Source organism: Carcharhinus amblyrhynchos, chromosome 2 (assembly GCF_965287045.1).
Source record: "Carcharhinus amblyrhynchos chromosome 2, sCarAmb.v2.hapA, whole genome shotgun sequence".
Lineage (NCBI taxonomy): Eukaryota > Metazoa > Chordata > Chondrichthyes > Carcharhiniformes > Carcharhinidae > Carcharhinus > Carcharhinus amblyrhynchos.
This window is the reverse complement of record NC_137325.1, coordinates 35,023,030-35,041,723: the sequence shown is the minus strand read 5'-3', so window position 1 is coordinate 35,041,723 and position 18,694 is coordinate 35,023,030. Positions and strand designations below refer to the sequence as shown.

The 18,694-nt window shown below is 42.0% G+C and overlaps 1 protein-coding gene across 2 annotated transcripts in view; it reads right to left on the bottom strand.

Annotated features, from left to right (window-relative positions):
* Nucleotides 1-18,694, bottom strand: part of jarid2b (jumonji and AT-rich interaction domain containing 2b) — a 457,810-nt gene that overhangs the window by 434,682 nt on the left and 4,434 nt on the right. Inside the window, exon 1 of one of the 2 annotated variants that reach the window (XM_080204361.1) lies at nucleotides 8,714-9,150. The exons of the other annotated variant lie outside the window; for it this stretch is intronic. Within the exon in view, the coding sequence (XP_080060487.1) occupies nucleotides 8,714-8,758 (45 nt within the window). The 5' untranslated portion in view covers nucleotides 8,759-9,150. Of the gene's footprint in view, nucleotides 1-8,713; nucleotides 9,151-18,694 lie in introns of those variants that run through there. 2 annotated transcript variants of the gene reach the window in all.

Genomic DNA, 18,694 nt, shown 5'->3' with positions numbered 1-18,694 from the left:
AAGATCATGGCTGATCTGTCGTGGCTCAGTTCCACATTCCCGCCTAACCAATCCAAGCTAAATGTTACCCCACACCATGCGCTTAGATACGTTATTTACTTTTTTGAAAACACTGTACCAATCACCTGTTAAATATTCAAATCATGAATCAAGTTATTATTCTTTGATGCACTAAAGCAATCATTTTCCTTTCCTAAACATATAAATCGAAGAAAATTATTCAAAAACTTAAAAAAAAATCCAAAGTCTCCAAAATATTTATTTAAATTTACTGCAAACAATTTTTCCTGACTTACATATCTCGGACAAGGTCTTTGCAGATTTTTTCTTGCAACAATGTCAAAGTCTCACAACCAATGGAAATGGGTTGAGGTCTGCAACCAAATACCAAGATGTGGAGATGCCAGTGTTGGATTAGGGTAAACACAGATAGAAACCTCACAACACCAGGTTAAGGTCCAACAGGTTTATTTGGTAGCAAAAGCCAATAGCTTTCGGAACTCTGCCCCTTTATCAGGTGAGTGGGAGTTCTATTCACAAACAAGGCATATAAAGATACAAACTCAAATTTACAAAGTAATGATTGGAATGCAAGTCTTTACAGGTAATCAAGTCTTAAAAAAGGTACAGACAATGTGAGCGGAGACAGCGTTAAACACAAGTTAAAGCAGATGTGTATTGTCTCCAGACAGGACAGTTAGAGAGATTTTCCAAGTCCAAGCAAGTCATGGGGGTTATAGATGTAGTGTGACATAGACCCAAAGATCCTGGTTGAGGCCAGTCTCATGTGCGTGGAACTTGGTTATCAGTCTCTGCTCAGCGACTCTGGCATCTGATCTTTAGGTAAGAGTTCTCCAAGAAGGTCGCTTTGGAGAATGCTTACCCAAAGATCAGAGGCCGAATGCCCGTCGCCACTGAAGTATTCCCCAACAGGAAGAGAACACTTTTGCCTGGTATCTGTCGAGCGGTATTCATTCATCCGTTGTCGTAGTGTCTGCGTGATCTCCCGAATGTACCATGCCTCATGATATCCTTTTCTGCACCATATCAGGCAAGCAATGTTGGCTGAGTTGCAAGAGTAGGTTCTCCCTGGAGCGGAGAAGATACGACATCTTCTCTAGAGCCTTCGACATGTCATTGATGAAGACAAACATCTAGCCAAGGCCATCACCACACCCTCACTTCTTGCCTTCAAACAACTGCACATCCTTAAAACAGACCATTGTCCACAGCAAACTACCCAGCCTTTAGGAGGCCAGTGACCACGACAACACACAACCCTACCACAGCAACCTCTGCAAGACATGCTGGATCATCAACACGGATACCACCATCTCATGCGAGAACACCATCCACTAGGTACATGGCGCATACTCTTGCAACTCGGCCAACGTTGTCTACCTGAAACATTGCAGGAAAGGATGCCCTGAGGCATGGTACATTTGGGAGACCATGCAGACGCTACATCAATGGATGACTGAACACTGCTCGACAATCATCATGCAGAAGTGTTCTCTTCTTGTTGGGGAACACTTCAGCGGTGATGGGCATTCGGCCTCTGATCTTTGGGCAAGTGTTCTCCAAGGTGGCCTTCATAACACAGGATAGCGCAGAGTCGCTGAGTGGAGATTGACAGCCAAGTTCTGCACACGAGGATGGCCTCAACCAGGATCTTGGGTTCATATCACACTATCTGTAATTCCGACCCACCCCTCCGACTTACAAAATCTCACTAACTGTCCTGTCTGGAGACAATATACGTCTCTTTAACTTGTGCTTAACCCTCTCTCCAATCACGTTATCTGTATCTTTAAGACTTGATTACCTGTAAGGACTCACATTCCAATCATTATTTTGTAAATTGAGTGTGTCTTTATATGCCGTGTTTGTGAATAGAATTCCCACTTACCTGACAAAGGGGTAGCACTCTGCAGGCTAGTGGCTTTTATTACCAAATAAACTTGTTGGACTTTAACACGGTATTGTAAGATTTCTTACAAAATACCAAAACATGGAAAGGCAAAAGGTAAGTAAAAAGGTATTCCTATCTTTCAATTAACGAGTTGGTGCCTTTCACGTGTCAGCTTGATTCAATGTTAGCAATCTGGACTAAGTCAGCAAGTTGTGGGTTTAAGCTGAACTCCAGACACTCGAGCACAAAATCCAGGCAGACACTTCAGTGCCGTAGAGGGAGTATCACAGTTAACAGTATCATCTTTCAGATGAAGCACTAAACCAAGCCTGTGTCTGACCTCTGAAGTAGATTTAAAAGATCTCATGGCACCACTAAAAATAGTAAGGAAGTTTCCAGTGTCCTAGTCAACATTTATCCCCCATAAACACCACCAAAAATAGATCATTTATCTCAGTATTGTTAGCAAGACCTTGGCTGTGTCACAGGATTGCACTAAAACGACGCTAGCAAGTATTCAAAGTTCAGGGAGATCTTCTATTCTCAACCAATATTTCCTCTGTCAACTCTGGCTCCCCGTTGCAGCACTTTGCTTCTGAATCAGAACATTGTAGGTTCCATTCCAGGACTTGAGCATAAAAATCAGAACTGGCACTCCAGCTGTGCTAATCGGCCTTGCTGTCTTTCAGAGGATCCCATGGCACTAGTTTCTAGTAAAGCAGGGGAGTTTCCTCTGGTACCATGACCAATATTTGTCAATCCATGTCACAAAATGCAGTTTACATTATTATCATCATCATCATATTGCGTTTACGGGAACATGCTATGCCCAGACTTTGGTTGCAAAGGACTTCAGGATATCCTGAGATTGTGAATGGCATTACATTAAAGCAAATTATTTGTGTAGAGGGAAAATATAATTTGTATTTATTTGGTATCTTTCAAATGCTCACAACATCCCAAAGTGATTCACAGCATTTGAAGTGCACTCTCATGTAGGCAAACTTCATAGTCAATCTGTACAATCAAGATAAGTGACCAGTTCATTTGTTTTACTGCTACTGGTTGGAAGAGAAAAATACTTGCATTTACATAGTGCCTTTCATAACCATGGAACATCCCAAAGCACTTTACAGCTAACAAAGTACTTTTTCCTTACAGCAGTCAATCTGGGCATAGCACGTTCCCATAAACAGATGATAATGATGTAAACTGCATTTTGTGACACAGATTGACAAATATTGGTCAGGATACCAGAGGAAACTCCCCTGCTTTACTGGAAAATAGTGCCACGGGATCCTCTGAAAGACAGCAAGGCCGGTAGCGCAGCTGGAGTGCCAGTTGATTTTTATGCTCAAGTTCTGGACTGGAACCCACAACCTTCTGATTCAAAAGCGAAGTGCTGCGACTGGGAGCTACAGTTGACAAAGGAAATGTTGGTTGAGAATAGAAGATATCCCTGAACTTTGAATACTTGCTAGTCATTTTATGACCATCTGAATAGGGAGGTAGGGCTTCAGTTTAATGCCTAGTGTGAAGGAAAAGGTACGTCTGACAATGCAGTAAGCATTCAACACTACACCAAAACAGTGGTTTAGATTAGATTGTGAAGTTCTGGACTGGGCTTTAAACTCTCAACCTTCTGACTTACGAGGCAGGATGTGCTATCACAGTCAAATTGAATTTTTTAAGCATGTGCGGTAATCACCAAACCAGGCAACAGCTTCCACAGTGGCTATGTGGAACTCAGTCCTCTACTGAACATCAAGGATACTCTTCACTGATCCTGAGTCATTGATCAAGTTGCACCCCCAGTTGCATTCCGGATTCCCTACAAAGCCCTAACTTGTGCCAATTTGCTGCTCAAAATCTTTTGGTCAGTGCGGAAATGGTTGGGAAGTGCCCAATGTTGGCATGGCAGGTTGAAGCTGGGTGGGTAGGCAGTGGGATCTGTGATGAGGAAGTTTTTAAAATGGTGGCATGTTGGATCCATTCCTATTGTCATAAGGAATAAAAGCAGAGACCCTAAAGTAAGAAGTCTCACAACACCAGGCTAAAGTCCAACAGGTTTAATTGGTAGCAAATGCCACTAGCTTTCGGGGCTTTTCCCCTTCATCAGGTGAGTGCGGAGTTCTGATCACAAACAGAGCATATAAAGGCATACACACAGTTTACAGAATACTGATTAGAATGTGAGTCTTTACAGCTATTCAAGTCTTAAAAGATGCGGACAATGTGAGTGGAGATAGCATTAAGCAAAGGTTAAAGAGATGTGTATTGTCTCCAGACAGGACAATAAGTGAGATATTGCAAGTCCAGGCAAGTCATGGGGGTTACAAATAGTGTGACGTGAACCCAAGATCCTGGTTGAGGCTGTTCTCACGTGTGTGGAATTTGGCTATCAGTTTCTGTTCAGTAACTCTGCACTGTCATATGTCTTGAAGGCTGCTTTGGAGAACGTTTACCCGAAGATCAGAGGCTGAATGCCTGTGACCGCTGAAGTGTTCGCCAACAGGAAGAGAACACTCTTGCCTGGTGATTGTCGAGTGGCATTCATCTGTTGTTGTAGCGTCTGCGTGGTCTCCCTAATGTACCATGCCTCGGGACATCCTTATTCCTGAACACAGCCATATAGACTGGTGTGATGGAAGGCCAGCAACAGGTAGATTGGTAAGATCTTGGCATTGCATAAAACTTGGGCTTACGCAAGCCTTCTCCAAGAGTTTGCTTGTTGCAATCACACTCCTTATGCGAGGGGACAGGATGTTACTCAGGACTGAGAGCCAGGGGAATCAAATTGATCAGATGACATGCATTGTGGTGTTGAGCTGTCTAACTACTATGATGAGTTGTACATAATGGTACACAGTACCCTGCAGTCAAGTAGACGATGGCAAGAGCTGAGTGGTTCTTAAGGTTTGAGCATCTGCACTCCATGAAGAGCCAGCAAGTTTGCTTGAAGAGGTTACTTAAACATGGAATAACAGTTACGATTGTAATAAGGGCAGTTTTAATAGTACCAAAAATACAAAATTTAAGTATAGCAGTCACAATATCTTCAAAATGGAGCTGTCAAACCTGAATTAAGAGGGCATCTTTAAATAAAATTATACCAGTCTGGTATGGTAAATTATTAGAGGTTTACAGTTTGGAAACAGGCCCTTGGGCCCAACTTGTTTCTGGCCATAGCAACTCCAACTTTGAATGCATTTTAAACCACTTTTTTTAAAAACTCCTAAGCTGGTCCCAATTGCCTGCATTTGGCCCATATCCCTCTATACTCATACCCATGTAACTATCTAAACACTTTTTAAAAAAAACAAAATTGTACCCACCTCTGCTACTACCTCTGGCAGCTTATTCCAGACACTCACCACCCTCTGCGTGAAAACAGTGCCCCTCTGGATACTTACTTTTGCATTGTCTCCTCTCACCCTAAACCTATGCCCTCTAGTTTTACACTCACTTACCTTTGGGAAAAGATATTGGCTATCTAGCTGATCTATGCCCCTCATCCCTCAGCTTTTTCAATATTAATGTTGAAACCATCTGAATACGTACCTGTAGATCGTTTCTTACAACTTAAATCGATATGCAGCATTGTGTGAGAAATACTTTCAGAAATAAATTGCAAACTGTATTTCCAGACATTTCACCTATGCTCAAAAGATTTTAATCATAAGCTAGTTACTCTTCTGTTGCAGTCTACCTGCTTATTTCTCGTCACTCTTTCCTCATCACTTTCTCTGTTACGGTAACTGTACTTGGGAGAAGCTTATTTCATACTCCTCTGATGCCTAAAGTTGCCGTATCAAGGATCTCCTCCAAATATGGCGTTGCCTCTCCCTTTGTTACTGCGTTTGCAGTTAGTGGAGCCACATCAGGACGTTCACCACAGTGACATTGCTTCCTCTTTTCACGAGGACTGGGACGGTTCTGATAGCTGCAAAACACGAATTCCAGTGTGGAATTCACATTTATATTGCAAATTCCACAACACAAAAATGGGCACGGTCATTATTAATAGTGAAATTAAGTTGGTGGGGTGGAAATTCCTTGCCTGACTATACAAGAAGCCTGCTGGCATGAAAAAACACCACCTCTGCCAGTTAGCTTCCTGTAGACAGCGTGCTAAGACGGGGGGGGTGATTTAAAATGCGTTCAAAGCTGGAGTTGCTATGGCCAGAAACACAGTAAACAAGCTAAATTTTGCAGCAAGTTAAAACAATTTCTGCTGCCTCTCGAAGAACAGGTACTTAAAAAGGGAAGAAGCTACTTCCATATCATAGTGAAGCCAGAATCATCCTACTGCAGAAGCACATGGGATATGCATTTACTACTATTTACATTTCAATAGCACTCATTTCCGTGTTTAAAATGCATTGAAATACGTTTTGGGGCAATGGGCAGCAAGTGAACAAATTTGGTGAGGCGGAAAGTAAAAGTAGCAAGGTCAGATGGGGAGCAAAAGTAGTCTCCAGATCCATCAGGTGGCAGAACACTAAACCGGCAGACTAGATTAGTATCGTACACCTACTGTTGTTGCACATCATGTTCCATTTAGGGGACGGAGTGGGGGGAAAAAAAATCACTCCGTTCATGCTAAAATTAGTAACTCCCAAGTCGCTTCAGTGATAGTATGATAAAACCCTTTACCAAACTAGACAGCCTGCCCTTTAATATCCAAAAACAAAACGCTGCGAACCGATTAGAGCTCCAGTCTCCAGATACAGATTTGCAACAGTGCAAATCACGAAATTAAGTGGGTTTGCGAACAGGCACCTCCCTCACTGCATTTACCCAAAATCGAATCCCAAGAGAAAAATGATAAATTCGTCATTCAGGACGTTGTTTACGTAAAACAGATTGGAACTGTAAGCGTGACGCACGGCAAATTAAGAACAACAAGAGCACCCATGGCATGTGTGCATTCATTATACATGCTAAGGTGGCAACTTACTGCAGCGCTCAGGCGCTGGCTAGGGAAGACAGTCAGAAGTAACTTATTTTTTGTGAATTAAAACTCAGCCGGTCACGTGGAGTGGCTTCCGCAACGGCCAGCCCCGCCCCCTCTCTATTGTGATGTCACGGAGCTCGGCTCCCTCCCCCCTCCCGCCCCGTGTTCCGGACCGCGTTGACGTCACACAGGGCTCGCGGCCGACACGGCATTCGGATCGGCCCCGCGTGCCAGACCTGTTGCAGCCCCCCACCTCCCCCCCCGCCACCGGCCGCGAGCCGCCCCGAACACCAACCATCACCCCGTCCTCCTGTCAGAGAAACCAACCGCCCTCAGATAATACACCCAAATGTAAAAAAAACTTTCTCCACACACACACACACCCCCTTTCCTTTTGTTCTAAAGCTTTTTAGCCATGTTGAGAAAAGGGACAAACAAAAACATCGCACACGGGTTTTATTTTTAAAAAATCATAACAGAATTTCCTGCCCCCTCCACAAACTTCAGCAAAGACCTCCCGCAATGCGTCAGATGTTGTTTAAATTACACTCCAGTTTGTGTGTTTTTGTTGTCGTTTCCCCGAGTGCCACATGAATGCTGACGGTGGTTTTCTACCGATTCAGCAATTTGACAAGTTACAGATGGACAATAAAGAGAGAGGGGGGGGGAGGGAGCCCGCCTGGGCGCGGGTGGGGGGAGGTTTGTCTGAGGGTATGGTGAAGAGTGTGTGTGTGTGTGTGTGTATGTGTAACTGATCGAAGTCGCTGCAAGGAAGCGAGTTTGTGTAGTGTGTGTGGTGAACGTGTCACCTTCATTTTAAAACACTGCCGTCTGCCCAGTCAGAGGTCACCCGCAAATCCAAAAAAGAAACTCGCCCGGGGGTGGAAGGGGCGTCATGAAGAAAAACCTTTTTCCAATCCAGAATTGCAATGGAAGCCTTTCAAACATCTGCAATCTCTCCATTACCTAAAGGCCCTGAATAATTCACATCCGCCGACTGCAGACAGTAACCCTTTCTTTGAAGAATGGTGGTTGCGATTGTGGGGGGGGGGGGGGGGGGGGGGAGAGAGGTGGAGAATACAAACATTACCACAAGATTACAGCGTGACCATGTGGCAAGTAACAAAACCGAAAAAAAATGAATTACCCCATAGACATTTCTTAGCGACAAAGCCTAAAATAAAGCTGCGGGTTTGAGAGAGAAATGGTGGAAAATGTAGTCCAGATGTAAAAAGGGGGAGGGAGGTGTGTGGAACAGAAACCTGCTCAGAAATAAGAGTTCAACAACAAGGCAATGCAGGTTGCCATTAATCTAAGCAGAACCAAACGGTGGCGACAGATAAGATCCAAAATGGGGGGCAAAGCAGGAGAAGGGGGGAGAAATCCTCCGGGGAGCAAAGAGTGTGGCGTCGCTGGATCAGCAGAAGTATTGGGGGGGGGGGTGAAGAGAAAGGGATCGTTTTCCTTTCCTCTCCCGATAGAAACAGCTTTTCCGAATACAACAAACAGGCCGGATCAACAACCACCAAATAATAATGAGATGTGATCCGGTAAAGGAACGGGCCAGGCTGTCACCGAATCGCTCACACACTCCTCTCTGTAAACAGCGACATCAAAGGAGATTACCAATTAAAATAATATACATATATATACACACAATCATTGTTCCTGCGGTTGTGAAAATAGAACGACAACCGTACAAAGGAGAGGATACCTTGCAGTATTTGCTGCCAAAAATCATAAACAAACAAAAAAAATGCCTCCCGCGAAACGTTGAAGCCTGGCGACCTCCTTCAGGGGGGGAAAAAAAGGAAGATTAAAAAACAACTTCTCAAGTCACTTACTAATCTTTTGTGAATTATATTCCTCTTGGGTCTTTCTCTGGTCATCCTGTTGTCCCAATTTTCTTTGCGAAGAGGAGAAAATTCCACATGAATCAATCTCGTCGATGTGGATAAGCCCTGGCTGCTCTATATTTACAAAGCTCCCTCCCCGTGCTTGCCGTGCCTGCTCGCCTCTTTTGATTAAATCCGAAGTTGGGAGGGAGGAAAAAAAATAAATAATTCACTTCAATAAAACATTTTTTTTTCTCAAAAGAAAAGCTCGTCGACACCAAGTACAGTCACCGCTCCCGAGCAACACGAAGTGGAAAAGAAAGCTACGTGTGGTGAAGTTACATCTTGAATAAGAAGAAAAAAACATGGGGGAAAGAGAAGGGGGAATAAAATAATGTAGTCACGTTCTGTGCAGAGACAGACAGAGTCTCAAACACACACACAAGTCAGGCTCATACTAGCACTCCCACCAATCACATCCCTTTAACTTTAAATGGCTACGTTAGGACGCTCCCGGCCACGCACACTCAGCATAGCCCCTGCCGGAGAGCTCAAGAGCTGCAGTATTTAATGGCTGGGACTTCCTTTTCACTCTCTCTCTCTCTCTCTGTTTTCTGTCTTCTTTCTCACATCCAAACCTCAATAGACCCATCTGGGTGCACGCTCAAGAAGAAGTACAACTAGAAAAACTGGCATCCACACAGCGTCTTTCACAACCTCAAGGTATCCCCAAACCCTCTGCAAGCCAATGGGGTAGTTCTTATCGAAGTGTAGTTAGGGGAAATGCACAGCAAGGTCCCAACCACCAGATAATTTACCTTCCCTGACGCTGGCTGAGGGAAAATAAATATTGGGCAGAGGACCCTACTCTTCTTCAGGGTGGCACAGTGGTTAGCATTGCTGTCTCAAGGCACCAGGGACCCGGGTTCGATTCCTAGCTTGGATCATTGCCTGTGCAGAGTCTGCATGGTCTCCCCCTGTCTGCATGGGGTTCCTCCGGGTGCTCCAGTTTCCTCCCATAGTCCAAAAGATGTGCTGGTTAGGTGCATTGGCCATTTTACATTCTCCCTCAGTATACCCAAACAGGTGCCGGATTGGCGACTAGGGGATTTTCACAATAACTTCATTGCAGTGTTAATGTAAGCCTACTTGTGACACTAAAAAATAAACTTTAAACATCTAACCCTCAGTATACTCATGTACGCACACTCAAGAAGAAGTACAAATAGAAAGATTTGTATTCACACATTGTCTTTCACAACCTCAGGGTATCCCCAAACTCTTCACAACCAATGGGGTACTTTTTAATTGAAGTGTAGTTATGGGAAATGCACAGCAAGTTCCCATTGATGTGATAATGACCAGATAATTATTTTCCGTGATGCTGGTTCAGGGAAAGTGTATTGGGCGGAGAGCACGCTACCCTTTTTCAAAGTACTACCACGGATTTTGTTTTACATTCACCAGAAACAACAGACAGGAACCTCATATTAATGATTCATCTAAAAGATAGCACCACCCTCAGTACTGCACTGACTTGTCAGTCTAGATTTCTGTCCTCAAATCTCTGGTGTGGGACTTGAAAGCACAACTTTCTGATTCAGAGGCTATGACTGTTACCACTGAGCCATGGCTGACACCTGTAACTGCAAAGTATATTACACAAATACTGCACTCAACTCATTTCACGTTCCAGATATGAGGCCTTACCTGCTGCCAAAGCAAATCAGAAATTTGCACTGCATCAATTTTTTTTCATTACAAGATTACAGGTTCCAGAATGAATTCAGAAAATTTAGGCTACCCCCTTCTGATGGGAAGCAGAAAATCAACTGGGAAATCAAGCAGATCAGAATGTGTAAAGTAGAATGACAGGTTAATGTTTCATGTTGTATATCTTTCACCAGCACACAAATAAATTCAGCCTATGGTCATTAGCTTTGTTGAACTCAAGTACAATGTGAAAAAAAAAGTTGAATGACTGCCTTTGGAAATAAATACACAAAAATGATGGTGACAAATTGCTGATTTAAAGAGTGTTAGGAATTCATTATTTGCTCAGGTTTCAGACCTGACTTGTATATTCGAGCCCAATTTTGTCCTTGCTTAGTACATACACAGGCACACTTTCTAGAGAGAACTTTTATTTTGATAATGCAGAACAGCTCTGATAAACAGCTATTGGGGACATTTAGGGAGTGTTTCCCCCACTAAGTTCCACACATCAGACATGTTATTACAGAATTAACCAGGCATAAGTCAGCAAATAACCCATAGACCAGAATTCAGAGGATGAATTGTTGAGCCTCCTCTAAAACTGTAATCATAGAATCTATACAGTACAGAATGAGGCCATTCAATCCATTAAGTCTGTACCAACCACAATCACACCCAGGCCCTATTCCCAAAACCCCATGAATTTACACTGCTAATCTCTCTGACACGAGGGTCAATTTAGCTTACCATAGCCAATTAACCTAACCCACACATCTTTGGACTGTGGGGGGAAACCAGAATACCTAGAGGAAATCCACACAGACATCGAGGGAAAGTGTAACTGTCACACAGACAATGACCTAAGGCCAGAATTGAATCTGGTCCCTGGCACTGTGAGACAGCAGTGTTAACCGCTGTGCCACCGTGCTGCTTAGGTAGATGACTCCTTTCTTATTCACTGGTAACTCAGCTGGAGAATAGTGTATGACATAAGTAGAATAAAAATTAAAATAAAATCATAAATTACAAATAAAATTGCCACCATGAGATTAAGGTTTATCAGTAATAGATTTGGTATTGACACACATAATGGTAATAAAATCTTACCGGGCCCTGTCTGTTCACTGGCTGGCAACTGGAATAGTTCAAGCACTCTCCTTATTCCCTACATGAAAATATTTCTAGCTTGGATTGTGACTTTAGTTCCACAGTAACCTGAATTATTTCTACAATACATTGAGGTTCCAATTAAAACAAATAGTGGTAGATTACATTACTGTTTCTATTTCACAAATGTAAAAACCCATAATTTACTAACAATTTATAAATGTTGACAGTATGTGAAATGATTAATAGCATTATTTGCTTCAGTGAATTATTGTTTTTAATTTCACTACAGCAAATTATCATGTTGGAAACAGGAAAATTATTGACAATCTTCATATGCAATAAATATAGGTTCTTACTTCCAGTGTTACATAACTGAATTCTCATGTATCTGAGCTGTGACAGGTTTTTGCACAAATGAATGAATGGCTTGCTTTTATACTCAGATGTCATGTCTGTCTACTGTTAAGTAACCTTGTTACTTTGATTTCTAAATATCCAGATTATTGATGCAACAGAGCAGCAAGTTTGTTTCATAACATGTCGCTAAACCTATAATAAAAGCAAAATATTGCAGATGCTGGAATCTGAATCTTCTTCAAAGCTCTGATGAAGGGTCATTTAGACTCGAAATGTTGGCTCTACTCTCTCTCCACAGATGCTGTCGGACCTGCTGAAATTTTCTATGCATTTTTCTGTTTTTGTTGCAATAAACTTATAATTTTGCTTGACAAGTTAATTTTGCATGCAAAGTAACTGACCAAATTTGGCAACAATTTTGTTCTTATTTACAATGCAGAATCTATTCACAAAAATAGACACATTTGAGATAACCTAGTTGCTTGTTCCTGCTAATTTTTTCATCCAATTTTTATTCCTTCCAAGGTGGAGGATGGTTACAGTAATAAGGATGTTTGTTAGCCTGCTGAACTTCTCACAAGTGCCAATTATTTGTATGAGAGCCAGGAGTGCATGTCTGTAGCCAATTTAAGTATGGAGGGAATCATGAGAAAGCCCAATCAAATCCTCTCCTGACATCCACCCACATGACTTTCCATCGAAGGATTGTTAATAGGATCAGTAGCAAGAAACTTGGTTGATTTTACCCTCTCTAAACTGGGATCCTGAGGCCTGGTGTGCTTACTGAGATTAGCTAATTCAACAGGATACGGACTGATGTGGGAAATTTGACTCATAACCATTAACTTCATGCTTTATGTCAAGTCATTCATAATTTGGTGTCATCTCAAATTGGTTAGCATTTATTGCAGATACGTCAGGGATTATTGATGTCAGGTTAGGTTGGTTGGCCATAATAAATTGTCCCTTAGTGTCAGGGGATTAACAGGGTAAATACATGGGGTTACAGAGATAGGCTTGGATGGGATTGTTGTAGGTACAGACTTGATGGGCCTCTTTCAGCACTGTAGGGATTCTATGATTCTATAAATCTATTAGCAGATGGTCAAGTCAATACATGTAAAATGTATTAGGTTAACAATAATTCACTTTTTTAATACACAACTCAAGCAACAAACTGAAGAGACTGTATTTTCCACCCTGTGATTATAAATAAAGGAACATTAGTTCCCAATATCTGGTGTCTTTATATAAAGAGATCTTGGTGTCTTTAGATAATTCTCAATGGTATACTATTCAGTTTAATTTGTTCTTATAGCCCATTTATTGTAAAGACTTTTTTATTCATTATTGGGACATGGGCATCAGTTATTGCCCATAAAGCCCATCCCTAATTGCCCGAGGGCAGTTAAGAGTCAACCACATTGCTGTGGCTCTGGAGTCACATGTAGGCCAGATCAGGTAAGGACAGCAGATTTCCTTCCCAAAAGGACATTAGTGAACCAGGTGGGTTTTTCTGACAATTGACAATGGTTTCATGGGTCTCAGTAGATTTTAATTCCAGATATTTATTACTGAATTCAAATTCCACCAACTGCCATGGGGGGATTCAAACCCAGGTCCCCAGAACATTAGCTGAGTTTCTGGATTAATAGTCTAGCAATAATACCACTAGGCCTTTGCCTCCTAAATACTATTAACTTAACGCTGCTTCTCAAAAGAAAGTCAGAAATATTACTCACTATTGTTTCATATGATTTTGTATCACTTTTCATTGAGTTTTCATGATCTGTCAATCCTGCAAAGCCACTCAATTATAAAGCTACTCAGGTTTATGGCACACAATCTCAGCTTAATCTTCTCAGGTCTGGGTTTGACTGTAATGCTCCCATAGTGAATTTCAACCATTGAGCTCACATACAAAGCATAACCACTTCACTGAGGTACTGGGGGAACTTCAGTCATTGGTGGAATGGTAACCCAGTATGACTCCATGCCTTCAAGAGACAGCTAGAGAAAACAGCAAAACACAAACATCAAATGTAGTGATTTTCCTTGTGTACATGGACAAAAACAAATTGTATTTCTGTAGCACTTTTAAGGTAGTGAAATATCCAAAAACACTTCACACGAACATTATCAAACAGGATTTGACACTGAACCACTTAAGGAGACATTAGGTCAGGTAGCCAATAGTTTGGCCAAAGAAATAGGTTTTAAGGAGTATCTTATAGGAGAATACAGAGAGAAATGAATAAGTTTAGGAGATTAATTCCAGAGCTTAAGTTCTTGATGGCTGAGGCATGGCTGCTAATGATGGAGGGAATAATATCAGGGATGTTCATAAGGCTAAATTTGAAGGAGAGAAGCTATCTTGGGGGGTTTAGGGCTGGAGGAGATTACAGACATAGGAAGGACAAGTCCACCGAGTCATCTGAAGACAAGGATGAAAATTTAAAAGTTGTGTTGTTTAACTGGGAACCAGTGTAGGCCTGCAATTACAAAAGTGGTGGGTGAATGAAATTGGTGCAAGTTAGAACAAATGCAGCAGAGTTTTGGATGACCTCAAGCTTATGGGATGTAGAATGTGGGAAGCTGGCCAGAGATGCATGGAATAGTCAAGTCCGGAAGTAATGAAGACATGGATGAGTGAATCAGACAATGTTACAAAGGTAGAAATAGGTGGTCGTAGTGATGGTGCTTATGTAGGATCAGAAGATCACCTTGGGGTCAAATATGATACCAAAGATGTGAATCATCTGCTTTAACCTTAGACAAATGTCAACTAGGGAGAGGGTGAAGTCAGTGGCTAGGAAATTAAGTTTGTGGCAGGGACCAAAGACAATGGCTTTGGACTTCTCAATATTTAGCCAGGGGATATTTCTGTTTATTCAATCCTAGATGTTGAGCAAGCCATCTGACAATTTAAAACCAATGGAACAACCGGAAGAGATGGTGGTGAAATGAAGCTGGGATTCAGATGTAGAACATGGGTTTGGAACTATATAAAACACTTCAATGTGATGATAGAATCCTAGAATCCCTACAGTGCAGAATGGGGCTATTTGGCCCATCAAGTCTATGCTGACTCTCCAAAAGAGCATCATACTCATGCTTATTCCCTCTGCCCTATCCCCACAAACCCGTACATTTACGATGATTAATCCACCTAATCTATGCATCTTTGGACGCTAAGGGGCAATTCTGCATGGCCAATCCATCTAACTTGCATGTCTTTGGACTTTGGGAGAAAACCAGAACACCCAGAGGAAACTGTGTAAACTCCACACGGACAGTCAGCCAAGGCTAGAATTGAATCTGGGTACTTGGATTGTGAGGTAAGAGTGCTAACCACTGTGCCACCGTGTCACTCACTATTTAAAGCCTCATTGTATTTATTTCCATTTTGCTGAAGTCTTATAACATGGAAACAGAAATAAAACTTTCTTATTGACTAATTGCCTGTTTTACCACAATGATAACATCATGGCATAGGTTCTTATCATTTATCATTATTGCCAAGTATTACTGTATAGTTTCATATCTTCTGAATTGGCTGAAGTTTGAAAACTTTCATATGAGAGGTTCCAAGGTTCAAAGGTTTCTTTCAGAGTATGCGTTATTTTTTTACTGATACCTAATCAGATTTTAAGTCAATATAAGAGGGGTTGGATTATGAACCTTCCCACTAAGCTAAATAAAGTCGGCAGGTATGTAATAAAGGGCAGCATGGACAAGTTAGGCCGAAGGGCCTGCTTCCATGCTGTAAACCTCTATGACTCTATGAGATGTAATCTTTCATTGTCACTAACAAGGTGAACATTAAGACAATGTTATGACCTTATTATTGTTGATATGAAAGAAAGGGAAGTGTTGTCACCATTTTGATGTAGGAAACAGGGCATAAAGTTCACAAACAGCAAGACCCCACAAACAATACTGTAAGAACGATCAGATAACCTGTTTTTGTTTTAAAATGGAAAAGTCCTGGACAATGAGCACTTCTCTGCTCTTCCTTGAAATAGTGCCAATGGATCATTCATATTCACCTTAGATGGCAGTTCAGTTTAATATCTCATCAAAAAGAATGTATCTCTGACAGTGTAGTACTCTCTCAGTATTACACTGGAGCATCAGCATAGACTTTGTGCTCAGTCAGCTGGGATTAGGACAAGAATACACAATCTTCTGACTCAGAGGCAAGGGTGTTACTGCTCAGCTATGGTTGACAAATGAGGAAATGATTAAACAATTATTATTTGGAAGATAAATAGGATGAGGCAACATCACTTGAGAAATGCAACTTAATCACTAGCTTAGTTTTCCCTAATTGTTAGAAAATTTGACAGTACTTTTGAATTACCATTGAAAGACTTTTTCCTTTGTTAATCTTGTTGAATGGATCAGAGAGAACATAAATGTCACTACCAGTAGAGGGGAAATTATTTTTAGAAATAAGAAATAACTATCTAAGTGCCTTTTAATAAGTATGGAGAGAATAAATGAAACACCACAAAAGTTAAAATCCAAAATAGAAAACATGAGCATCAATAGGAATAATTCTTTTCCTTTGACGTGTTAACTTAGGAAGTCACGTGCTGTTGGAAGCTGCACTTGTCATCTATACTGATGAATATGGATTTAGATTTCATTCAACTCTTTCAGGGAATAAGAAGAAATTCCACTCTTCTTTCTGGAGATGTAATCGAAAGTGTGAGTTGTACTACAATGCAGAAGTGTTATTAATAAATTGCAAGATATTAAGTAATAATTTGCTCATGTGAAATATCTGTGGGGATGATTTAACTCTGCCAATGTAGTGGAAAATGTGTGGGTGGGCATTTAAAAATTCCTCTGGGACTTACCTGCATTCCCATGGGTTCCAATTTGTACATGTTCATCTGAGTAAGTGAGAAGCACATCTGCCAGAAAACGAGAGTTTTTCTTTAACTGTGAAGATTGGACTCTGATGATTGAATCCCCACTGTTATATGCTGCCTTTGTGTATACAACATTGTGGCACTCTGCCAGGCCTATCTAGCAGGAGAGGAGTCAGGGCTTGAAGAGGCCTAAAATGTCTTTTAATGTCCTTCCTCGTACATAAGAACATAAGAACATAAGAAGTAGGAGCAGGAGTAGGCCATCTAGCCCTTCGAGCCTGCCCCGCCATTCAATAAGATCATTGCTGATCTGAAGTGGCTCAGTTCCACTTTCCCGCTTTCTCCCCATAACCCTTAATTCCCTTGTGATCTTGTGGAGATCAGAAGGAGTAAGAGTTGTCTTGCAGCCCCCACAGATATATTTACTTCTTCCCTGTCCCAGGATCAGTCCCTCCCCATCGCTCTACACCCCCTCAACTCCCACCCCTATGTCCCCCCACATCTCCCCACCCCCACCAAATCTTCTTCATTTGCAAGGGCCAAGTTTTCAGAACCTAGTGACAGTCCTCTGCCAATTCCAGCCAACAGCCCCTTCCTGCTGATTTCAGGTTGCGACACACCTCAGCGCCACCTGCCAATTGTCTCCCCAAGCTAAAATTGGGTGTTATACAGTTGTTCACAGATTTGTACGTATCTCTATCCTTATAAGTTCCTTCAACAAGATTTGTCGCCAGAGTTTTACTCCTGGAAGAGTTGAACTTATTGCTGTTGTTCTTTATAGCATGTAGTTATCATTATTTTCCTGATTACTTAGTGGACTGTCTCATGATAGTGAAGCAAGTGGAGAGGAAAGAGAAAATGTAGCTGGAGGCTTATTTCAGTCTCTCGTGTGTGTTTTTTAGCTGTTGTGGTGAGGCTTGAAAGCACAAAACAGTCTTTTAGCAAAAAGGAGGTGAGGAAGTTCCAATGTTATTAGATAATTTCACTAGAACAAGTGGTTTCAACAACGAAGAAAGGCACAAGAATTGGGATCTTGACCATCATAGAAGTAAAAAGTCTGACAACACCAGGTTTTAGTCCAACCTATTTATTTGATAATATACTCACAAGCTTTCGGGGTTAGCCCCTTCGTCAGGTGAGTGGAGAGTTCTGGCCTCAGACAGAGCATATAAAGCACAGACAGTTTAGAGATTACTGATTAGAATGCGAATCCTTACACCTAACCTGCTGTTCAAGACCTGAAGTGGCTGATAATGTGAGTGGAAGGAGCACTGATCACAGTTTAAAGAGATGTGTATTGTCTCCAGACAGTACAGTAAGTGAGGTTTTGCAAACCCAGGCAAGTCACAGGGGTTACAGATAGTGCGACATGAACCCAAGATCCCTGTTGAGACCGTCCTCATGTGTGCGGAACTTGGCTATCAGTCTCTGTTCAGCGACTCTGCGCTGTCGTGTGTCGTGAAGGCCGCCTTGGAGAATGCTTACCCGAAGGTCAGAGGCTGAATGCCCGTGACCACTGAAGTGTTCGCCAACAGGAAGGGAACAGTCTTGCCTGGTGACTGTCGAGCGATGTTCATTCATCCGTTGTCGTAGCGTCTGCATGGTCTCCTCAATGTACCATGCTTCGGGACATCCTTTCTTGCAACGTATCAGGTAGACAATGTTGGCCGAGTTGCAAGAGTATTTACCATGTACCTGATGGATGGTATTCTCACGTGTGATGATGGTATCCATGTCGATGATCCGGCATGTCTTGCAGAGGTTGCTGTGGCAGGGTTGTGTGGTATTGTGGTCACTGTTCTCCTGAAGGCTGGGTACTTTGCTGCGAACAATGGTCTGTTTGAGGTTGTGTGGTTGTCTGAAAGCAAGAAGTGGGGGTGTGGGGATAGCCCTGGCGAGATGTTCGTCTTCATCAATGATATGTTGA